Source organism: Trematomus bernacchii, unplaced genomic scaffold, assembly GCF_902827165.1.
Source record: "Trematomus bernacchii unplaced genomic scaffold, fTreBer1.1, whole genome shotgun sequence".
NCBI lineage: Eukaryota > Metazoa > Chordata > Actinopteri > Perciformes > Nototheniidae > Trematomus > Trematomus bernacchii.
The window spans coordinates 2,260,052-2,285,461 of NW_022987524.1; the positions used below are offsets into that span (position 1 = coordinate 2,260,052).

General features: G+C 45.3%; 1 protein-coding gene across 2 annotated transcripts in view; it reads left to right on the forward strand.

Annotated features, from left to right (window-relative positions):
* agla (amylo-alpha-1, 6-glucosidase, 4-alpha-glucanotransferase a) overlaps positions 1-25,410 on the forward strand; it is a 78,437-nt gene that overhangs the window by 36,232 nt on the left and 16,795 nt on the right. The window contains exons 10-22 of one of the 2 annotated variants that reach the window (XM_034119291.1): positions 163-260; positions 16,738-16,877; positions 17,113-17,300; positions 17,760-17,883; positions 19,785-19,948; positions 20,052-20,153; positions 21,274-21,429; positions 22,573-22,723; positions 22,839-22,963; positions 23,068-23,180; positions 23,355-23,489; positions 24,081-24,211; positions 24,795-24,931. In XM_034119291.1, coding sequence (XP_033975182.1) covers positions 163-260; positions 16,738-16,877; positions 17,113-17,300; positions 17,760-17,883; positions 19,785-19,948; positions 20,052-20,153; positions 21,274-21,429; positions 22,573-22,723; positions 22,839-22,963; positions 23,068-23,180; positions 23,355-23,489; positions 24,081-24,211; positions 24,795-24,931 — 1,764 coding nt within the window. Of the gene's footprint in view, positions 1-162; positions 261-16,737; positions 16,878-17,112; positions 17,301-17,759; positions 17,884-18,649; positions 18,774-19,784; positions 19,949-20,051; positions 20,154-21,273; positions 21,430-22,572; positions 22,724-22,838; positions 22,964-23,067; positions 23,181-23,354; positions 23,490-24,080; positions 24,212-24,794; positions 24,932-25,410 lie in introns of both variants that reach the window. The other variant, XM_034119283.1, reaches the window with a different exon arrangement.

Sequence of the window (25,410 nt, forward strand, 5' to 3'; positions counted from 1 at the left end):
TTGTCATTTATATTTATCACCTGTATACTAACGACCCAAAAGGTGCACTGTCAGCATGAGAACAGTGTATTTGGAGACACATTCCTAAAATACACAAAGTACAGTATGCTGCGGCTGCTCGTTAGAAGGTGTTTATTATGTTCCTCCTCTTCTTTCCTCTAGGCTGCCAACTGCATTGTGGGAAACGTAGTGTATGAGCATATGGCAGACCACGGACCCAAACTCGGTCCTGTTAACAAGAAAAACCCTCTGGTTACCAGGTAACAGTTAAATGTATTTTATACAGATACAGTAGCACTCTAGAAAGGACTCCAGCCAACAGCTTCCTGCCAAAGACCCAAGGGATCCCAGCGGCTGGGAATGTTAAGCCCTCCCACTATTTTCCAAGAGGGCGTTGCCAGATTTTCAATTTCAGGATTTAACCATGAGATGGCGCTTCATTCACAAATACAGAAAGACAAGTTTCATGGACTTTCAGTACTTCAGTTGTGTTTTGGTGAAGAGCATTTGAACACATATTTGTTATGGTTTTCACAGGCTACTACAGTATAACGAAAAAACATCAATATTTTAGATCAAATAAAGTATATCTAATCTTGTAATTCAATAATATATAGTCTTTATATATTAAATAATCATAATAATAATGCAAATGTTTACACTTCTTTATTTGTTATGCTCATACTTTTACCTTTACAATAGTTTGCTTTAATATGCAGTATATATTTTGTAATATTTTTTTTGGTGTTTGCTTCCTCCTGCTCCCTTTCGGACACATACTGTATGATTTATTATTATTATTAATATGAAGATATTATTAAGATAAGATAAGATGTTACTTTATTGATTGAACATTTTTGTTTAGAGTTCTCTGCTGTCCCACGGTAATTGAGAAGGCTCACATTCCGACCATTATTTAAAACAATAGGCGCTTTCACACCGTCTACAGTTTGATTTGCATAGAGGGAGCTGTGGCTGAATGGCCGGCGATTAGGTGTGGCGCATTTATCATTAGGTGATCAGAGCTGCCTGCCTGCCATCAGATTTCATTTAAAAAACAGGTCTGATTTTAAGATCCTAAAATAAATACAAATAGCCTATATATTTTTTCTAATATTGTTGTGGTCACGTGACTTTGTTTGAAATCCAAGGGCGTAACTTTGGTTTGAGAAGTGGGGGGGGGGGGACACGAAACACAATTAAACATTTTTCCGATTTAATTCAATTTCCTGCCTTTCTACAAATATATTAGGGACAATGGTGTTAAAAAAATCCAAGAAAAATGTCTAGTGTAGGGTTGGGAGGGTTACTTTGTAAATGTAATCAGTTACTGATTACTGATTACATGGCTCTGAAAGTAATCCGAATACAGTTACAGTTAGGCCTACGTGTCTTAAAAAAGTAACGTATTCAGATTACTTTTAGATTACTTTTGGATTACTTTCTTTTTCCATCACAGATGGGTATGTTTTGGTGAACAGGAGACACAAAAAGCAAAAGGAAACTGAACGTGTTTTTACTGTTTTAATGGCTTATCAAGAGCACAACTGAAACATAACATCTGAAACGATGTAACAACATAATACACTTTTTGGGGATGCAGCTTGGGATGTGAGGAGTGAGGGACACGGCTTAGAACGGGCGTGTCGCCTTCTGTCCTGCCAGTGTTGGCAGGACATGAATTAAAATGTCGAACTCGGACTTCATTTTAAGGACATTTCGGCCAGGGGTGTAGAGCTATATTTGTTTAAGCCTATTGTATGATAACTGTGTGATTACTATTTCTTTTCAAATGCATATATGCCACCCATTTACACCGCTCTTCCCGTCAAGAATTTGAATTTGAATAGAACTTAGTTTTAGTTTCTGGATCTCACGGAGAACACTTCACTGTCCTGCTTCATTGTAGGATTTCTACCTTGTCTCCACTTTATAAATAAGTAATTAGATAGGCCACCTTACCATTACTGCGCTCATAAAGAATGATAAGAATAAGAATAATGCCGGCGTGATCAGATCACAGTCCGGACAAGTACTGGCTTGAAACTATATGCCAGTCTTATATGTTGTGTAAATGATTACATACTACAACAGTGAATTATGTCCCAATATGTTCCACCACAACAGTTAGGCCGTGTAGTGGAAATGCGCCATTAGAGAGCTCTCTCCTGAAAGACTGAGCGGCTCTGATAACCTCAGCTCAGTGAGGTAAAGGCACACCTTTATATGATCATTATAGTTATAAAAAAATAAGAGAATAGATTTTCATCTATTCTCTTATAGTATTAAATACTATATGACAGTAAAAAAAAGTTGTTATTAATAAACAAGAATACAGTTTAAAAGGGGAGTGATTTGTAAAATATCCATAAAGAAAAAGAAAATCTGCTTACAGGTCTGTTTCATATGGGTGTTGAGAGATGCATCCATAGATCTCTTCATGTTGCTCTCAAAGTACACCAGATTGATGCTTTTAACTTCAATATTAAAAAAAATAATCTGGAAATTAAGCATCTTTCTCTCAAAGTTGCAGTATATGAATGAAAAAACCCACAGAGCAAGCCTGAAAATCGACGACTTCAGAATCACACTTGAGTGAAGATAATAAAATATAAATAATAAATATGTTTATTAGCATTCAGTCAAAAAACATTTGTAAGAACATATTTTGATTAATTAATCTCATTAAAATATCTAATGTTAAAGAAACAATGGGGACAATTCTGTTTTAATGTAGTTTTACCATTGTAACTGCTGTGCAGACATACTGATAAAATAGGGCTTCTATAATTACCTTAAATAAACTCACTAAGAGGAAGTAAAGTCCCCTGGTTTGTGACAAGATGTGAAGTCAACAGATAGTCACTCAGAGGGGGGTACTATTTATTTTCAAATGCATATAGCCTATGCCACCCATTTACATGTACACCGCTCTTCCCGTCAAGAATTTGAATTTGAATAGACTTAGTTTGGTCACTCATTTTTAATCACACGTCTCCCCGTCCCGAAAATAATAAAACACTTCACTGAACATAAAAACATAAAAGTCAAGTCTTTTATGTTGACTTTGTGACTTTTATGTTGAGTGTCACTTGCAATGACAGTGTTGTGTTTTTATTTTATGAACCTTTTACATTAAAAATGGTTGTTGAATATATCAAATCAAATCAAGTTTTATTTATATAGCACATTTTTAAACAATTTTTGGTCGAGCCAAAGTGCTGTACATATAATAAAAATACTCTACAGTAAAGACACTTTACAGCAAATACAACAGCACAGTTTGTGCAGAATATCAGTATGAGAAAACGACACCCTCTGTCCTTAGACCCTCACATCGTACAAGGAAAAACTTCCGGAGAAAAACCCACAGTTTAAAGGGAAAAATGGGAGAAACCTCAGGGAGAGCAACAGAGGAGGGATCCCTCTCCCAGGATGGACAGAATATCAATATTATTATGAATATGGATAGTGGCTGTGGCTGATGGGCCATTAGGTGTGTAAACACGCATGTCAATTTAAATCAATACATACAACTATTTTTTAAATCAATAAAAACATTTTCTAAATCCATAAAAGCATTGCAATTAATATTGGCAGTCATGTCGTTACTTTGTTGAGAATGTGGCCATGTAATAAGCGGGATAATGTGCAATAACACCCTTCAGGCTGATCAAGATCCCTCCGCTACGCGTCGGGATCCTGATCTGCCTGACGAGGCTCCATTAAAATATAAATATTTTTAGTGAATTACTGAGTTTAGGCACGTTAATAACGTTTTAATGAAGTTGAATACAGTATATTCATATTTGTCAGTGCTTTCATGTCAATTCGGCGAACATAAACATAAATGATCGTGGTGAAGATGATGATTAAATTAGGATTAAAAATCGAGAGCCGGGCTGCATTTCCTCCCGTTCGTTTTTGGAGCCGGTGGGCTTCCTGATGTTTTTTGTACAGTAGTTGTGGACTAAACAACATTATTTTGTTAAATAAAAACATGGTGATGTTTTGTAAATGATTACATGTCTCTTATTTAGCACAGAGTATGATCCTATCCGTGACATATGGATCTTAACAATGATCCGCTATACAGTAGTACCAGACTGTATCAGACTTTATTTCACATGAGCTCCAGTGTGGAACCCCACTGCACCCCCTGGTGGATCAATGATCCATTGCAGCTGGCTTCATTATAATTACATTTATTTATCAAGGGGGCGGTCTCAAGTCACGCTGTAGGTTTTCCTTTGAGCGAGTGCAGACCCCGTGCCGGCCACGGCCCTCGCGTTTCAAACTGTCCGAAATTAGGTGCTACATCTGTACATGCATATGTGTCCCCGGTGTGTCAGGGAACTCACGCAGCGTCAGAAAATAAAACCCTCTCTCTTTTCCTCCGTACCCAAATCTCTAAAAACGGGGATACAACGGAGCTGATCCAGATTTGCGGCCGATATGACGTAATATCGGCGGCGGACCCACAGCACTATCAGAAACGTTGCTATCAGAAACAATGGCCGACTGTTTTGGACGTAATATGGTCGGTGTTGACATTAGCATCGCTAACACTTAGAGCTAACCTGTACTGGAGAGAGCATGTGTGTGAAGAAGCAGGAAATAAAAAGGAACTCACCTTGTGGTATAACCGGCAAGAGAGAAAGCCTTTGAGCTCCATACTGTTTCAGAAATAATCATAATAATAATAATAATTTCAGAAAATCTCATTGAGACACAGGGTCTCATTCTCAAGAGAGACCTGTTTATACCCAGAATCAGCACTTTTGGAACAGGAAGAGAAATAGAGGGATATGAGGCATGGCTAGAATGGGTGTTCTATTTCATACTTACTGACCGCCAGAGGCGGTGCTTTAGCACTGGATATCTTCTGTCTCGCGCATGCGTAGGTCGAATATTTATATCAACAAAGTCACGTGTGACCCCGTATGACACCGGAAGGTATAAGTTCCGGTGCTGTCAACGGGCTCAGTCCTTTTTCATCTTCTCGCTGCGTAGGTTACTACTTATGAGTAGAAGCCAAGCTAAGCTTACTGAAAATTGGGATTCTAGCTCATCGCTACCTGTAGCCTTGCGATCGTTTGATCGGAGCTGCGGGCTAGGAAAAACGCTCGCCCTCCAAAGGCTGCGACGAGCTGTCCGTCCTCCCAAGGGAGGGGACCGCGGTGTTCACCGCCCGGACCCCAGGAGCTCCGGACCGGTAAAGAGCGGACGCTCCTGCACACAGCCGGTGAGATCGCTACCAATTATTGCTGATTGTGCTATATCTATATACTCTCAAACTAATGAGATAATTGTGTACAAATTAACCGAGGGCTCTCGCTAATTTGTTACTGTTACCTGTACTATCATCCAGTTAGCTGAGTGCTCCCGCTGAAAGCTAACTTTCTACTGCGCTAGTGAAGAGAGCGTCTCCGCCCTCCTCCTCACTACATACTTTTGGTTCTTTACCTGTACTATCATCCAGTTAGCTGAGTGCTCCCGGTGAAAGCTAACTTTCTACTGTACTAGTGAAGGGAGCGTCTCCGCCCTCCTGCTCACTACATACTTTTGGTTCTTTACCTGTACTATCATCCAGTTAGCTGAGTGCTCCCGGTGAAAGCTAACTTTCTACTGCACTAGTGAAGGGAGCGTCTCCGCCCTCCTCCTCACTACATACTTTTGGTTCTTTACCTATACTATCATCCAGTTAGCTGAGTGCTCCCGCTGAAAGCTAACTTTCTACTGCACTAGTGAAGGGAGCGTCTCCGCCCTCCTCCTCACTACATACTTTTGGTTCTTTACCTGTACTATCATCCAGTTAGCTGAGGGCTCCCGCTGAAAGCTAACTTTCTACTGCACTAGTGAAGGGAGCGTCTCCGCCCCCCCTTTCACTGCATACATTGGTTCCTTGCCTGTTCTATCGTCCAGTTAGCTGAGTGTTTTCGTTCAAACTAACTGTTACGGCGTTAGTGAAGGGAGCGTCTCCGCCCCCCCCCTCTCACTACATACACTTGTTTCTTTACCTGTTCTATCGTCCAGTTAAGCTGAGTGTTTTCGTTCAAGTTAACTGTTACGGCGCGAGTGAAGGGAGCGTCTCCGCCCCCCTCTCACCGCATACATTGTTTCTTTACCTATTCTATCGTCCAGTTAAGCTGAGTGGTTTCATTCAAGCTAACTGTTACGGTGCTAGTGAAGGGAGCGTCTCCGCCCCCCTCTCACAGCTCACAATTAGTTCCTGTTCTATCCTCCAGTTAGCTGAGTACTCTCGCTCAAAGCTAACTTGCTACAGTGCTAGTGAGGGAGTGTCTTCGCTCCCCTCTCACGGCGCACAATTGGTTATTTTATTTAATCGTTTATTTGACAGGGACAATGCACTGTAATGAACACTTAAAACATTTAAAGGTGTCAAACGTAACAGTGCCAGATTTAGCTTTGAGCTATTTTCCATTCCCTCACATAAAACATTAAGGAAATTACTTTTTACAAACAAAAAAATAAAAAAAATAAATATATATATATATATACATGATATGCAAAGAGTGGCAACGACACATAAAGTGTTCCATCCTCCAGTTAACTGAGTGCTCTCGCTCAAAGTTAACTTGCTACAGCGCTAGTGAAGAGTGTCTTCACTCCCCTCTCACAGCTCACAATTAATTCCTGTACTATCCTCTAGTTAGCGGAGTGCTCTCGCTCAAAGCTAACTTGCTACAGAGCTAGTGAAGAGAGTGTCTTCACTCCCCTCTCACAGCTCACAATTAGTTCCTGTTCTATCCTCCAGTTAGCTGAGTGCTCTCGCTCAAAGCTAACTTGCTATAGGGCAAGTGAAGAGTGTCTTCGCTCCCCTTTTCACTGCACACAGTTGGTTCCTGTTCCATCCTCCAGTTAACTGAGTGCTCTCGCTCAAAGTTAACTTGCTACAGCGCTAGTGAAGAGAGTGAATCCGCTCCCCTCTCCCTGCACACAGTTGGATGCCCGTTCCAGCCTTCAGTTAGCAGAGTGCTCTCGCTTAGGCTAACTCGCTGCGGCGCTAGTGGAGAGAGTATTCCGCTCTCCTCTCACGGCATAAACCCATTAACTGACTTCATTTTTTCTCACTCCAGTTAGCAGAGTGCTCACGCTCAAGCTAACTACTATTGTGCTCACTCCCCTCCACGGCATATTTGTTTCCTGGCCAGTTATTTACAGGCAGCTGAGTGCTCTAGCTATCGCTAGGTCTAACGGCTCTAACACCTGTATGGCTCCTCTTTAACCAGAGGATGGCCATGACCTTTGCCCCTCTTGTCTTGGCCTCGAGCATCTGAGGGAGGGCCTTTCGGAGGACCCGTGCATGAATTGCACCATCATGCCTCGTGCGGTAAGAGCTGCCGAGGTTGAACTACTGACTGAGGGTGGCCTTCCCCCCGCACAGTCGACTCCAGCCCAACCTACCCATCCTAGGCGTTGGGCCGCAGAGGCTGCGGGTGCACCGCCCAAGAAGAGGACTAAGCCTGATAGGCTGTCCTCCAGGGTGGACCTACTCACTACTGAGCTAGCCCAGATGAGGTCACTCCTCTTGGCTCTCCATTCCCGAAACAGCGCCTGCCAGTGCGTTCTTTAGGCGCACTCCGGCACCCGCCACCCGCACTGTTCCTCCCTCTTGTGAGTATCTGAGGGAGTTACATGCATGCTGGAGGGACACTAAGGCTCTTTACAGTCTTACGTCCGATGGCCGAGCCTTGGTAGCCATGCAGGATGCGGCAAGAGTTGGCCTTGACCACACGCCGGCTGTTGAGCCTACAATTGCTTCCCTCATAGTTTCCCCTGACGAAGCCCTGAGGTCGGAGGCCAGGTGCCCTCGACTCCAATGTCGGGTCACTGATGACCTGCTCACTAAGGTTTACGATGCAGCGGCGCGCATGGGCCGTGTAGGCACCTCATGCTCGCCCTCTCAGCTTCCCTGCAGCAGGATGCTCTTAGCGCTTCCTTAAATCAAGGGTACAAGCTTCAGTTCCGACGCTGGCCCCAGTCTTCAGCCGGGTCAAAATGACCACCATAAGCGACCCGGCAAAATAAATCGCCCTAAACCAGGAGCTGTCAGTCCTCCTTGCCAAGGGTGCAATCGAGCCTGTGGACCCCATCTCACAGTCCGGGCTTCTACGCGACCTACTTCCTGGTAAGGAAGAAAGGCGGTGGACTTCGCCCAATCCTCGATCTGAGGAGACTCAACAAGTTCCTAAGGATTTTACCTTTCCATGTGCTGAGCACAGCAGACGTTCTTCGTACCGTGGCCAGGGGGGAATGGTTCACGTCCGTCGACTTGAAGGACGCTTATTGTCATGTGCCTATTGTGCCTCATCACAGGCAGTTTCTTCGCTTTGCCTTCAGAGGTCGTCATTTCCAGTTCAGGGTGCTCCCATTTGGACTCTCCCTCTCTTGGACGACTGGTTAATCTGTGCACCATCCCGGTTACAGACGATCCAGGACACGGCTCTCCTTCTCTCTCATGTCGCCCGGCTAGGCCTCAAGGTGAACATGGAGAGGAGTTGTCGGAACCCCTCTCAGAGCCTAACCTTCATTGGGGTGGCTCTGGACACAGTCACTCAACCAGCGAAAACAGTGTTCTCGCCCCCACTCCTGGTAGACGTGATGCTTTATTCTAGCAGCAGCCGACTGGATAAACCGTCCTGCTAAAACTTCTTGTTTTTTCCAGCTAGGTGAAGGCAGTGCTCTCGCTCCCGCTCCCTCTGCTGGTAACATGGGTGTAGTTACATCCCTTTTGTGTTCGGCGAGTAGGAGCGTTGCTCTACTCTTTCCGTTCAGCAGGTAGCTGGTGAAGGCTGTGTTGTCGCACCCCGCTCCCGCCTACGCTGCATCTGGTATTCGTTATTAACTCAACCAGTGAGGGCGGTGTTCTCGCCCCCCGCTCCTGATAGACGCGCTGCTTCATTCTAGCAGCAGCTGCCTGGCTAGGCTGTCCTGTTAAACTTCCTTGTTTAACCCAGCTAGGTGCGGACCTGTCCATCTGCTGCACAGACTCTGCTGTGGGACGCCTTGGCGTCTCCCCAACAGGAAGGACCTCTTGTCTCAGTTGGAGGGTCGGATGTGGCACCCCGACCCCTGCCACCTCCAGCTGTGGGTCTGGCCACTGGGCCCGACCCACTGCTGAGCGACTGCATAGAGTCTGTCAGGAAGACTATTCTCAAATGCTAGGGCACAACCTACTCGTAGGCAGTACGAAAACAGGTGGAAACTGTTTTTTGACTGGTGCCAAGGGCGAAATGAGGACCCAGCATATTGCTCGGTACCTACGACCCTTGAGTTCCTTCAGTCCCTCCTGGACGACGGCCGGTGTCCCGCTACCGTCAGGGTGTATGTGGCTGCTATATCAGCTCAACACGCAAGGGCTGACAACAGCACAGTGGGGAGCCATAGGCTGGTATCCCTCTTTTTAAAGGGGAGCTCTGAGGCTTCGCCCCCCGAATATCCCAAGGGCCCCTACATGGGACCTGCCCTTGGTGCTGGATGCCCTATGCTTGCCTCCTGTTGAACCTTTGTTACAGGCAGAACTGAAGTGGCTCTCAGCTAAGACTGCTTTCCCTCTTGCCATCACCTCAGCAAAACGTGTAAGCGAGCTTCAGGCCTTGTCTGTGAACAGCTCGTGTCTGAGGTGGAACTCAGATGGCTCAGGTGTCACCTTATGGCCGAACACAGCGTTCCTCCCTAAGGTGCTGGCACGCTCTCATTTTAATCGGCCTATCCAGCTGGCACGGTTTGACCCCCCATCAGGAGAGGGGGAAGAGAGGTCGAGACTCCTATGCCCGGTGCGGGCCCTTAGAGCTTATGTCCAGACTACCGCTGACATGCGTCAGTCTGAGCAGCTCTTTGTGTGTTACGGTGGTCCTAGAAGGGGCTGTGCGCTCTCAAAACAGCGCTTGTCCCACTGGATCGTGGACGTCATTGCCCAGGCATACAAGGCGAATGACCGTCCCTTGCCACCTAGAGTAAAGTGCCACTCTACCAGGAGTGTCTCCACATCATGGGCGACCTGGAGAGGTGTGCCCCTGGAGGACATATGGGCTGCGGCCACATGGGCATCTCCGAGCACATTCGCCAGATATTACAGGGTGAATGTTGCCGCCCCTCACCCGCTGGGTGTGGTCCTCCTGCAGAGTCCGTCTAGGCCATCCTTATAGGTGAGTATTCAGACTTCCTCGTGACTCTGTTGATATAGGTCATCCAGTGCTAAAGCACCGCCTCTGGCGGTCAGTAAGTATGAAATAGAACGATAGTTACGTATGTAACTACGGTTCTATGAATACTGGATGACCGCCAGAGTTCTTGGTCACTCGGAATTTCGTGTTTCTGCGAGAAGATTCCATAGGACTGAGCCCGTTGACAGCACCGGAACTTATACCTTCCGGTGTCATACGGGGTCACACGTGACTTTGTTGATATAAATATTCGACCTACGCATGCGCGAGACAGAAGATATCCAGTGCTAAAGCACCGCCTCTGGCGGTCATCCAGTATTCATAGAACCGTAGTTACATACGTAACTATCGATCTGTTTGGTATTTTGACCAAAACACTTCATAGACATGTTTTTTATATTTTTTTATATATCTGAGACCTATGCTATTGCCTAAAAATAGCATGATAGGTGACCTTTAAAGAGATGGGTGTAAAAAGGGAGGAACGTGAATGTGATTGGTACTTTATTTCAAGATATTATTTATTATAAATGTATAAATCAATTCCAGCTGGGGAAAAATCATTAGCAATGTGTTGCATTGGATTGGAGCTTTTGAGATTCATGCATATATGTGTCTCTGATCAGTGTACATTCATTTAAAGTATTGAGCATAAAGCCACGTCTTACAACTCAGTAATATCTCCATTAAACAGAAGCATTACAAATCCTAATAAAATGTGCACGTCAAAATGATTACTTATACTTATAGGGGCAGATATTGATCCATCCATCCATCTTCTCCCGCTTATCCGTTGTCGGGTCGCGGAGGTAGCAGTTCCAGCAGAGAGCCCCAAACTTTCCTTTCCCTGGCCACATCAACCAGCTCTGACTGGGGGATTCCAAGGCGCTCCCAGGCCAGCGAAGAGATATAATCCCTCCACCTGGTCCTAGGTCTACCCCTCGGTCTCCTCCCAGCTGGACCTGCCTGGAACACCGCCATAGGGAGGCGCCCAGGTGGCATCCTTACTAGGTGCCCGAACCACCTCAACTGGCTCTTTTCGACGCGAAGGAGGAGCGGTTAAACTCCGAGTCCCTCCCGGATGACTGAACTTCTCACCTTATCCCTAAGGGAGACGCCAGACACCCTGCGGAGAAAACCCATCTCGGCCGCTTGTATCCGCAATCTCGTTCTTTCGGTCATGACCCATCCTTCATGACCATAGGTGAGGGTAGGAACGAAAATGGCCCGGAAGACAGAGAGCTTTGCCTTCTGGCTCAGCTCTCTTTTCGTCACAACGGTGTGGTAAAGCGACTGCAGTACCGCTCCCGCTGCTCCGATTCTCCGGCCCATCTCACGCTCCATTGTTCCCTCACTCGAGAACAAGACCCCGAGATACTTGAACTCCTTCACTTAGGGTAAGGCCTCATTCCAGTCCATCGGTTTCCTGCTGAGAACCATGGCCTCAGATTTGGAGGTGCTGATCCTCATCCCAGCCGCTTCACACTCGGTTGCAAACCGATCCAGTGAGTGCTGAAGGTCGCAGACCGATGAAGCCATTAGAACCACATCATCTGCAAAAAGCAGTGGTGCAATCCTTAGTCCACCGAACTGCAGACCCCCTCTCCCACGACTACGCCTCGAAATCCTATCCATGTATATTACAAACAGGATCGGTGGCAATACGCAGCCCTGGCGGAGGCCAACCCTCACCGGAAATGGGTCCGACTTACTGCCGAGGACCCGGACACAGCTCTCGCTTTGGGAGTACAGAGATTGGATGGCCCTGAGAAGAGACCCCCTCACCCCATACTCCTGCAGCACCTCCCACAGTAACTCCCTGGGAACCCGGTCATACGCCTTTCCCAAATCTACAAAACACATGTAGACCAGATAAGCATACTCCCAAGCCCCCTCCAGGATCCTTGTGAGAGTAAAAAGCTGATCCGTCGTTCCACGACCAGGACGGAATCCGCATTGTTCCTCCTCAATCTGAGGTTCGACAATCGGCCTGACCCTCCTTTCGAGTACCTTACGCAGTGTCCACACGGCGGCGTGCGTTGAAGCTTGCCGGTGGGCGTGTCTGAAACTCGACCAACAACCAATCACATGAATCTCCCGCCCCGGACACACAAGCACGCGGTTTGATTGGCTAGAGCTTGTACTGGCATATGATTTGATTGGCTGACGTGTCCGTCGAAGCTTCAAAAGTTGAACATTGCTCACAATGCAGTTCGGCAAAGCGTGACGTCACCCCATTCAAAGTGAATGGGCAGAAGCGTTGAAGCTTCAACGCACGCCGCCGTGTGGACGGGCCGTTGGAGTAAACTTTCCCGGGGAGGCTGAGTAGTGTGATGCCTCTATAATTGGCACACACCCTCTGATCCCCCTTTTTGAAACGGGAACCACCACCCCGGTCTGCCACTCCTTCTGTACTGTTTCCGACTTCCACGCAACGTTGATGAGACGTGTCAACCATGACAGTCCCTCAACACCCAGAGCCTTCAGCATTTCTGGGCGGATCTCATCCACCCCCTTGGCTTTGCCACTGTGGAGTTGTTTGACTACCTCAGTGATCTCCCCCCGGGAGATTGGTGTTGATCCCCCGTCATACTCCAGCTCTGCCTCTACCATAGAGGGCGGAGTTGTCGGGTTCAGGAGTTCCTCAAAGTGTTCCTTCCAACGCCCTAACACTCCATCAGTTGAGGTCAACAGCGTCCCATCCTTACTCTACACAGCTTGGATGGTTCCCTGCTTCCCCCCTCCTGAGGTGTCGGACAGTTTTCCAGAACAACTTTGGTCCCGCTCGAAAGTCCTTTTCCATGTCTTCTCCGAACTTCTCCCACACCTGCTGCTTTGCCTCGGCCACGGCTGAGGCTGCTGCCCTTCGGGCCTGTCGGTACCTTGCAACTGCCTCGGGAGTCCCCCGGGATAACAAATCCCTGAAGGCCTTCTTCTTCAGTCGGACGGCTTCCCTGACCACCGGTGTCCACCAGGAGGTTCGAGGGTTACCGCCCCTTGAGGCACCTAAGACCTTGAGACCACAGCTCCCCGCCGCGGCTTCGGCAATAGAGGCTTTGAACACCGCCCACTCTGGTTCAATGTCCCCAGCCTCCACAGGGATGCCCGAAAAGCTCCGCCGGAGGTTTGAGCTGAAGGCCTCCTGAACTTGGGCCTCCTCCAGACGTTCCCAGTTCACCCGAACTACACGTTTGGGCTTACCAGGTCTGTCCAGAGGCTTCCCCCGCCACTCGACCCAACTCACCACCAGATGGTGATCAGTTGACAGCTCCACCCCTCTCTTTACCCGAGTGTCCAAAACATACGGCCTCAGGTCCGATGATACAATAACTAAATCAATCATGGACCTTCTGCCTAGGGTACTCTGGTACCACGTACACTTATGAGCATCCTTATGTTCGAACATGGTGTTTGTTATGGCCAATCCATGACTAGCACAGAAGTCCAGTAACAAACCACCACTCCGGTTCAGTTCAGGGGGGCCGTTCCTCCCAATCACGCCACTCCAAGTGTCTCCATCATTGCCCACATGTGCGTTGAAGTCCCCCGGCAAGATTAAAGAGTCCCCTTCAGGAGCCCCATACAGGACTCTTTCCAGGGTCTCCAAGAAGGCCGAATTCTCTGAACTGCTGTTTGGTGCATAAGCACACACAACAGTCAGAGTTTTCCCCCCCATAACCCGCAGGGGCAGGGAGGCAATCCTCTCGTCCACTGGGGTAAACTCCAACAAAGAAGCACCCAACCGGGGGCTTGTGAGTATCCCCGCCCGGCGCCTCACACCTTGGGCAACTCCGGAGAAGAATAGAGTCCAACCCCTATCCAGAAGTAAGGTTCCAGAGCCGACGCTGTGCGTAGAGGTGAGCCCAACCAGATCCAACTGGTAACGCTCCACCTCCCGCACAAGCTCCGGCTCCTTCCCCCCCAGAGAGGTGACGTTCCACGTCCCCAAAGCCAGCTTCTGTCGCCCGGGTCTGGTCCGTCGAGACCCTCTGCTTTCACTGCCACCCTTCTGGCAGCGCACCCGACCCCATCGCTGTTTCCCGTAGATGGTGGGCCCGCGGGACGGAGAAGCGGAGGTGTTGCCCACATTGCCTTTTCGGGCTGTGCCCGGCCAGGCTCCGTGGCAATCCCGGCCACCAGACGCTCGCCAACGAGTCCTCCTTCTGGGCCTGGCTCCAGAAGGGGACCCCGGGCTTCCTCCGGGCCGGTTATCCTCACTTCTTAGTTCGTCTTTCATGAGGTCTTCGAACCAATCTTAGTCTGGCCCCTTGCCTGAGACCAATTTGCCATGGGAGACCTTACCAGGAACACAAGGTTCCAGACAACACAGCCCCCAGGTTCATCAGGGCACACAAACCTCTCCACCACGGTAAGGTGCTGGTTCTTCAGAGAGGCAGATATTGATATGTCCGAAAAACATTTTGGAGGTTTTTCCTTCATGTGGGTCGATAACTCCTTATAAATTGTCTAGAGATACATCTTAACACTTTAATTATACATATAAACATATCTGTGACTTTCTAAGCCTCCTTTGTCAAAGCCAATAAGTGTGTATGCTTAGTTACTCAAAACAGTGTGTTTCTCCTTTGTCAACTAAACAGTTGGTGAACAATACATAGTTATGGTAGCTAAAAATGTTGCTTCGATTGGTGCTAATGAGCCACTTAGCCACAGGAAAGCACAACAACCATATCAATGAACTATTTATTTTATTTTATTTAATCGTTTATTTGGCAGGAACAATGCACAGTGATGAACACTTAAAACATAAAAAATGTGTCAAGCGTAACAGTGCCAGATTTAGCTTTGAGCTAATTTCCATCCGCAGTCCCTCACATAAAACATTTAAGAAAATTACATTTTACAAACATAGCAAAAAGTGCAAAAGAGCAAGAGCAGCATACACAAGTATTTATGACATGGCAGTACAATATAGCAGCAACGACATATAAAGTGCCAGAGAAGATACAAGAGCTACCTAAAGTGCAAGAGGAGATACCCCTGTGTTAAAGTGCATTTAGCGGTGATTGCACGTCTGGTTGTTTCTCAACCATTCTTTGAGTTGACCTTTGAAGCTATTGAGAGTGGGACAATCCCGTATCTCAGTTGGGAGGCTATTCCACAATGAGCTGCCTTTAATGGAGAGGACATTTTGTCCAAAAGTGGTCCGTCTACGGTGGACCTCACAGTCTCCTCTGGTTTCTGACCTAGTGCAGCGTCCAGCGTGTTTTCTGTGGATGAATTCCCCTAAGGGGGGGGGGGGGGGGGGGGGGGGGGGGGGGGGGGCAGTCCATGTAAACATTTATAAAAAAAACACATACTTTTAAAAGACTTAAAATTGTCAAAACTCAAGAAATTGTGTTTTTCAAGGATGGTACAGTGGTGTTATGAATAAGGCTTTCTGTCAAACACCTTGATAGCTCTCTTGTACAGCTGTTCTATTGGTTTCAGGTTGGTGGCACAAGCAAACGACCAGTTTGTAAAACAGTATTCAATGTGGGATAGAATCATACAGTGGAGGTATGACTTTGCAGCATTGACAGTTAAGAAAGGACTAATTTGTTTAAAATGTTGCAAGTTGAATTTAATGGTATTTGATACTTTCTTGATATGTTTCTTAAGTTTGAGTCCAGTATGACTCCAAGATACTTGAAGTGGGAGACTAGTTATATTTCTGCTCCGTTTAAAAACACGTTGGATCCTTCGATTTTGACTGGTCGTTTACTGAACATCATGCATACTGTTTTTTTACGTTTAACTGTAAGCACATGTTGTTCAACCAGTGTTGAACCTTGTCCAAAGCTTTTGAGAGACAACATGAGATCATTTCAGTGTTTTTCCCGTGTACAAAGATGACCGCATCATCGGCATACATTTGCACATTCAACTCAGGACATACATTAGGCAAGTCATTTATGTGAGTGAAAACAGTAACGGTCCAAGAATAGAACCTTGTGGAACCCCAACAGGGTTGACAAGGTTGGGGGATTTGGCACCGTTGACCAAAACACACTGTTTTCTGTTCGATAAGTAAGACTTATACCAATGTATAGAAACTGCAGAAAAATTTAAATGAGTCAGCTTTGTAAGGAGCACCTGGTGGTCAACAGTGTCAAATGCCTTCCTGAGATCAAGGAAGACAGCACCTACATATGGGCTCGTGTCCAACATACATTTAACCTTTATAACTACAAATAATACTTTTTGTGTGTGCTAAGTTGCTTGCGGTAAAACGGCTCTGCACTAGGCAGAAGCGTTACCCGTGGTGTCACACATCGCTCGAAATTATCATCAAACTATGCGTTCCAAGTTCAAATTATTTCAGATTTCACCTACTTTACCGCTGATCTTTCAATGCACAACCAATCAGATGACAGGTTTATAAAGCGCCACAAGCTAGCGGGGGATGTAACCATAGATATGAAACTTATCTAGCTGTTTTCCACCCAAGGCTTTGCACCAAACCTCGCAGTGGGCAAAGCGCAAACATCAAGGTGATCTGGTGAACCGGCTCAGATTTCTCAGTGCCCTCATCTGTGTGCCTCAGGTATTTCACCTTCCCGTATGAGGACATGACTCTGGAGCAGGAGCTGCAGCTGCTGGATCAGCCAGACAAGACGTGTCACTTCCTGGCCCACAATGGTTGGGTGATGGGCGACGATCCACTGCGGAACTTTGCTGAGCCAGGTTCATATGTTACACTCAGTGGAAAACATTCATAGAATTTAAACACATGTAACATACTGTAACTAGAGTTCCTGCTGCGGTCAATCATGATTATACATCGTTTTTTATAAGGGACAAATAATTTCTGTGCCCATTGAATCTTAATGGAATATGAGCTAATTTCAGGTATATATTGAACAATTTGCCCTGATGAAATGGTGATTCCTTGTGTCAGTAATGGTCTTTGTTCTTCTAGGCTCCAACGTGTACCTGCGCCGGGAGCTGGTGTGCTGGGGGGACAGTGTCAAACTGCGCTATGGCAACGGGCCCGAGGACTGCCCCTACCTGTGGGCCCACATGAAGAAATACACTGAGATCACAGCCAAGTACTTTAATGGAGTCAGACTGGACAACTGCCACTCGACACCTTTACATGTAGCCGAGGTATTCTCATATTCTCATCCAGGAAAGTAGATAAACATTGATATATACTTATAGGTGCAGCAGTAAACAAAGTATTTAAAACGAGTTCCACCTTTACCAGCTGATCAATAATCAAAAAGTTTTAAACGTATGTAAAATACATTTGTGTACTTAATGGAAAATAGATGCTCACAGTGTGTGTGTGTGTGTGTGTGTGTGTGTGTGTGTGTGTGTGTGTGTGTGTGTGTGTGTGTGTGTGTGTGTGTGTGTGTGTGTGTGTGTGTGTGTGTGTGTGTGTGTGTGTGTGTGTGTGTGTGTGTGTGTGTGTGTGTGTGTGTGTGTGTGTGTGTGTGTGTGTGTGTGTGTGTGTGTGTGTGTGTGTGTGTGTGTGTGTGTGTGTGTGTGTGTGTGTGTGTGTGTGTGTGTGTGTGTGTGTGTGTGTGTGTGTGTGTGTGTGTGTGTGTGTGTGTGTGTGTGTAGGCCATGTTAGACGCAGCTCGATCTGTCAGACCCGACCTGTATGTGATAGCTGAGCTGTTCACAGGCAGCGAGCTCATTGACAATGTGTTTGTGAACCGGCTGGGAATTAGCAGCCTTGTACGAGGTACAAATACTCTGCACCAACTCACAGTGTTTTATCTCTGTCTCCTCTCCTCCTTTAACTTCATTCTTCCTCATCACACCTCCTCTCCTCCTCTCTCACTCCTGCACTGTGTGACTGCATGCTGTGCTCTCCTCCTCACCGGCTGCATTCCCTTCACATATCTCTCCTCCTCACTGTGTTTTCTCATCCACTTTCACCACCACTCTCCATCTTCTCCCTAACTCTCTTTCCTCTCTCCTCCTACTTTTCTCTCTCATCCCTTTCTCTCCTTCCTCTTGCCTCCCCTTTTTTGTTCCATCTTCCCTTCCTCCCACCCTCCTCCGTTTTCCTCCCTGTCCATTCCCCCTTTCTCCTCCTCACTCTCTGTCCATATTTTCTTCACTATCTCTCCTTTCTCCGCCTTCACCTTCTTCTCTGTCCCCCTCCTCTGTCTCTCCTCCTTTCAATCTATCATCTCCCTTTTCTCTTTGCATCTTCCCTATCTCTCCCCCTCTCTCATCCTTCTGCCCTTCTGTCCTCTGATCCCTCCTTTTCTGACCATCTCCTCCCTATTTCTCCTTCTTTCTCCTGCTCCCCACCCCTTTACCTCTCTCCTTCTCAATCTCTGCCCATATCCTTCTCTTATATTTGCTCCTTCTCTTCTGTCCATCTCCTCCCTATCTCTTCTTCTCTCCTCCCCCTCTTCTGTATATCTCCTCTGCCTCGATTTTCCTTCCTCCTCCTCGCCCTCCACCTCTGTATGCTGTGTGTTGCTGTGTGTGATCAGTTCCTGCTGGACGCTGCCAGGACAGTGTGTCCTAACCTGTATGTGGTGGCTGAGCTCTTCACTGGCAGTGAGGAGCTGGATAATGTCTTCGTCACCAAGCTAGGGATCTCATCGCTCATACGAGGTACACGTCCACAATCACCACACTACATGCCCTTATATGCAAAGTGTATTTAATAATATTGACAAAGTTGACAGTTCGTGTATTTATGCTGCTTTATGTTACATGCAGTACAAATAACATGAGACAAAGCCCGTTCAATCCATGGATCCATGTGTCATCCATGTACTCCTGAAAGCACCATCACAACTCTCACTTACTGAGTTGCCTCCAATTTGTCACAAATTGTGACAAAGTGCAAACAAAGCGGTGCAGGAATAAGTCTTAAAACCAGAAATGAGTTCATAATTTACCACTTCTGGTTCCCTTGTCTCAAGTCATCGTTGTTTTGAACGTGTTTTTGGTTACACAGCTAAAATAAGGTCTAAGCTAAAGAGATTTCATGTTTTGCTCTATAAACTATGTCAGTAAATACCCCACTGGTGAATGTCTGAAGCTTCTATGTGTCATAAAAACGGTGTCTAAATAAACTACTCAACGTCATCACGCCGAACATTAGCCACCTTTAGCTTAGCAGTAATGATTTATGGCCGTGATGTAGTTTGTTTATAGCTTAATGTTAGCTTTTTACTTCTGGATATTGCATTTACTCTTTAAAATCCCTAAGTGGTGTTAATATGTGGAGATAATCCTGCTGAACAAAACGTAGGTACGTAAAATAAACGTGTGTTTGCCACAGATCTTATTTCCTGCGATATTCCGAAATCCAATGGAAAGACCCAACTGGCTTTTAGTTGAGGGAGCCCTTAGGATGCTAACTTCAGGGTTATACTACAAAAACACGTCATCACTGCACGACTCTATACCAACAAATTCTCCACTGCACCAATAGTGTGAGTAATGCCAGAAATAGACAAATGTATAGGAAAAAAGGAGTATTCTTGTCATGATTGTAAGCTTAGCCTTGGTGAGCATGTGTCCTTAATGTGAGCCTGTGTTGAACTGCAGTGCCTGTGAACCTGCATGTGTTGTGAAAGCTGTCCCTCCATGTCTCACTCCGCTCCCTGTCCACAGAGGCCATGTCAGCCGGGGACAGCCATGAGCAGGGCCGGCTGGTCCACCGCTACGGGGGGGAGCCGGTCGGGGCCTTTGTTCAGCCCAGCCTCCGCCCACTCATGCCCTCCATCGCACACGCCATGTTCCTTGATGTTACCCATGACAACGAGTGTCCCATACAGGTGGGTCCCTGGGTTTGGTCTGAAGATGTTAATAACCATTTGCTTTAGTAGGCACAATGCATTCTGTGTTAAAGGTGTGTACAGTGATGTTTGTGTGTTACAGCTGCGCTCAGCACTGGACTCCCTCCCCAGCTCAGCGATGGTGTCCATGGCCTGCTGTGCTACCGGCTCCACCAGAGGATATGATGAGTTAATGCCACATCAGGTGAGTTATTAGTAACTGTATTTATATCTTGTGTGAGACGAATTCCTCAATATCATCATATTCATGCAAATATATAAACAGGGTTAATGCTAGTTTATTTTCTCTTAAGTCGTGACTTTTGTAGTTTGAAAATCTCTATACTGTAGCTAGAGTGTCATATGTTTGTCTCCAACTTAAATTCATAACCAAACTGAATTTCTTTGAAGAAAAAAAAATAAGTTTGGGTGTAGGGGGGTCTGTAGATTACGCTAATCGTACACTCAACTATCACCTTCTACTATTCATTCTTGTTTGTGATTGTGTGAAAAAACTAAAAGCTGCAAGATTTATTTTTGATAGTTTAGCTTGGCTCACGCTGAAACAGCTGCTTATAATCGAAATAACTGACAATCAATCAATAGCTAGCTAGAAAGAGTATTTTATTCTACTGTACAGTATTTCATTTTACATTCTGTTAATCTTATTCTATCCTTTATGAACATAGTTTACTCATTCCTGCTTTTTACTTGCACCACTGTATCACTTTCACTATTTTGTTTTTGCAGTATTTGACTTCCTATGTCTTAAGTATACTGTATGTTGCACTGGTGGCCAGGACCAGGACTTCACATATTTTCATTGCCAACAACTATGGTGTAGATTTTGTGCATTAGACAATACAACCTGAATCATGAGATTGCTTTATTGTATGTGTACAGGTGTACATTTTTTAGCCCCATTCCATGGTTTACAAACAAATATTTACAAAAGGATTTACTAAATTAATGTGAAACTCACCTCTGATTCCACTGCATAGAGTTGTATAATGTATCACTAACGTGTGTGTGTGTGTGTGTGTGTGTGTGTGTGTGTGTGTGTGTGTGTGTGTGTGTGTGTGTGTGTGTGTGTGTGTGTGTGTGTGTGTGTGTGTGTGTGTGTGTGTGTGTGTGTGTGTGTGTGTGTGTGTGTGTGTGTGTGTGTGTGTGTGTGTGTGTGTGTGTGTGTGTGTGTGTGTGTGTGTGTGTGTGTGTGTGTGTGTGTGTGTGTGTGTGTGTGTGTGTGTGTGTGTGTGTGTGTGTGTGTGTGTGTGTGTGTGTGTGTGTGTGTGTGTGTGTGTGTGTGTGTGTGTGTGTGTGTGTAGATCTCTGTTGTGAAGGAGGAGCGGTTTTACCCCAAGTGGAACCCTTCAGCAGCCCCCTCCTCTGGCGGTGAGGTTGGACCTCAGACAGGCATCATAGCTGGGAAACTGGCCCTGAACAAGCTGCACCAGGAGCTGGCCTCACAGGGCTTCATCCAGGTAGGAACCACTCTCAGAGCTCTGTTGAGAGAGGAGAGAAAAATAGGGATTTTATTTACGCACAGTATATAACATTTTAAGGACTGGTAATAAAATAAAATGAAAAAATAGGTTGATTATATAAAATACAAATGGAAATGCTCTAGAGTCCAAGCATAATCTATTAAACAAATAACTTTTTTTTTTAAATGCTGCCTGCTCCTCCAACCAAGAGCCACTGACTTCCTCTTCCAACCCCAGGAATGTATAACCAGTCCATAGCTGAATGCAGGAAGACATCTGTAACACATGGGTATGATTTAAGGCGGTACTGGGCAGGTTCAGAACTGACCTCACACTCGGGGGGTGTGGCTGTGACGCCTTTGGACGTGACTAGTGGCACCATTAGGGGAAATAATTTGGGACTTTCAGAATGGCCCGTGACTAGGAAGAGAGACATTTTGGAAGATTATGGGTATTGTCCTCGACACCATCACAAACTGGATGTACACCTTTCACCCTAAACACCTACACCGAACACCAGGTGGCTGGACGCAGCTGCAGCAGAGAGGAGATGACCTTTCAGCCTGACAGGAAGGCACCCACACATTTCTCCAGATATAAGTTTGCCACACATAAGGAAAGGTTTAGTTACGAGCTTGCTAGGCATTAGCACTCAGGATTTACATAGAGCCTGATATAGGTACATCCATAATGTGATAGAAATACAATGAGCAGAGACCTGGTAAACAACTGTCTAACTGATTCTTAGAATAGTCATAAACATATTTTGGCCTCTAATGAAAACAAGGCCTCCTTAAATAATTCCTACCGTGAAAGAACATTCTTTTAACAAAATATGCAACGTCTAATGTTTGAATATTAGAATATTTATATAGTAATATACATACTAATATATTATATATAATATACTAATATACTAATAGATAGGAATATGCTCAAATAATACATGCTGCGGTAGAGCTCGGGTTCGAATTCGAGCCAAGGACCCTTTGCTGCAAGTCATCCCCTCTACCTCCTCCTTACACACTGTCACTTCAATAAAGGAACGAGTATGAGTATTTAAAAATGTGTATGTGTGTTGATATAATAAGGAAAATTTAAAATGTGTATCATATCCATTGATCTCATCTGGTCCTGCAGGTGTTTGTGGACCAGGTGGATGCAGATGTTGTTGCAGTGACTCGCCACTGTCCCAGCACACACCAGTCTGTGGTGGCCGTGTGCAGGACGGCTTTCTGGAACCCCCAAACACACAAATACAACACCAACATCCCACCCATGTTCATACCTGGTATGGAAGTTACATTATCACCTGTCTATAACAAATCTCCAACTTGTATATCTAACTACGTTGTTGCATCTTTGTATGATAATCTATCTCCCTCTCTTTGTCTCTCTCTCTCTAGGAAAGATAGAGGAAGTGGTGCTGGAGGCCAGGACAGTGGAAAGACGTGCTGGGAGTTATAAGAAGGATGACAAATACATCAACGGCATGCCAGAGTACACTGTGGAAATAAAGGAGCATATATCGGTAAATATTGCTATGATCATTTTTGGAATCACTGTAATTCTGAGTATTATTGATATAAATGAGATCATTTCAACTATTATAACATTCAGTATATATATATGTAGGTACAGGAGAGTACAGTGGTGAAGCAAGCTGGAGTGTCTTCTAAAGGTATATCAGAGTTTATGGAGGAAATCACCTTTCAGAATTTGACACCTGGCAGCGTCATCGCCTTCAGGTAAACCTCAGCACTGAAGGGAAATAAGGACTGTGTATTTGCATCATCATTCAAACATTACAAGGCACATTTATCACTATTTCATTGGCTTTTGAAAGCTTTAACATTAGTTTGTTAGCAATTAAATCGTTTTTAATTCAAGGTTTTCTGTGTCTCTCCCTCTTTTCCTCACAGGGTTAGTTTGGACCCCAAGGCCCAGAAGCTGGTGGGGGTGCTGAGATTTTATCTGACTCAGTTCAGCCCAAAATACCAGAGAGGCAGTGTAGCAGATGAACACCTGCCAGAGATTCTGACCAAACCCCTGGCACAGTGAGTCAAATGTCCACACATCACTCACTGTAAATATTTTTCTTATGGTATGAACAGAGTAAGGTTAAACCCGCCTTAACTATCTTTCATAACTATAACATTTGTTATGAAAGACAAACAGTGACTCAACTTCACATTGTCAAACTTTGTCTACAGTGTGCCAAAGGTTGCATGAAGTCTTGAGTTTCTCAGAAACTCTGATTGAATTTCCTTAAGTGTCACTCGAGCTAGTGTCGGTTGCTGTAAGAAGAATTAAAACTCTGGAGGTGTGAAGTTCAGTGGATTTATTGGAAGTCTTGCTACAAGCAACTGCTACTGTCATTGAGTTGCATTATGGGAAATGTAGGCACCATATTTGGACAAGGAGAGGAAAACAAGGAATTAAAAACCATATGTCTGCTTGTTATATAATTGTTCTCATTACACTGCTGTGCTTACTTTTTATAAATGTCTATTAAACAAGACATCTAGTAAATGTCCCTTTGATGGAATGGGACAGCTTTTTAAACACCGTAGTCTTGAGTGTACATAAGAGGTGTGGAATGACAAAGATGATGACACTCGTTGGTGTTAAACGTGTGTGTTCCACAGACTGATGTCCAGGCTGACGTTAGCCGACCTGAACATCCTGCTCTTCCGCTGTGACGCTGAGGAACAGGAAGATGGTGGAGGCTGCTACGGGATCCCAGGATGGGAGAGCCTCAAATATGCTGGACTACAAGGTAGTTACACACAGTTTCCAATTGAGACACTATACGGTGTTCTATATAGTTTACAGTGTACTATAATAAACTATAACATTTCCTAAAATGAGGATGTGCTAAGGACAATAACATATTATATAAAAAGGCAAGTACACCTTTATAAAATAAAAATAAGACAACTACACATCCAAGGTAGTAAAGTTAAGTAGCTGCATTATAACGTCCCGCCTTCTTTGTGTGGCCGTTCCGAATGCTTTGAAGTGAAAATATTTCGACTTTTCAGATATGCGCTGGGGGGCTCACTATAGATTAGAAGCTAGAGTAGAATCTAGTTTTAAGCCCCATCTGTCCGACATACATTTAACAAATCTTAACAAAGACACTAGCTGTTGGCGAGTGTTGTACTTTTATCAACACTCACCGTCCTTTTCGCTCTATGGATCTTCTATTTGGTGTTCATGCTGAAATATTGAACAAAAATAAAGTAGCCTGAACATATAGATAAAAGGCAGTCTGTCCTCTAAAAGCGGTGATTGTAATTGAAACAATAACAATTCCGTGTGGACACAGGGTCTGAGGTCAGTTGTTTTTGTCGCTTCAGGTCTGATATCAGTGCTGGCTGACATCCGTGCTAACAATGACCTGGGCCATCCTGTGTGTGGCAACCTCAGACAAGGGGACTGGCTCATAGACTTTGTCGCCAACAGACTGACACGCAGAGAGGGACCACTGCAACAGGTGAGCAGCCTACAGGGCCACCAATACAAAAAGACACATGATCTGGTATTCAGCCCTTCAGATACATTTGGTTTTAATTGTTCAGGTTTTGAGGAATCCGTCTTTGATGTTTTCTCATGAGAGTTGAGCACAATGAAGGTGTAGGGAACAGTATTTACAAGACTTAACTAATTAGAAAATATCTTTAAAAAAAACGAAATGATCAATGGTGCTGCTAACACTTCTGCAGACACAAGCCACTACCAACACATTCAAAAAACACTGCAATCTGTGTCCTATAAAGCTATACTATACAGCACTATGCATCTGTTCTCATACTTCTGCTGCTATGTCATCTTAGCCTAAACATTGATTTTAATGGTGATTTCTCTTTTTATTGACAATGCTTTGAGTGTCTTAAAAACTATTCTTTTGCATGGCCAGACACCACTATTTAAGTAAAAAATGTAAGTGACAAAATATGTCTTAATCAGATGAGC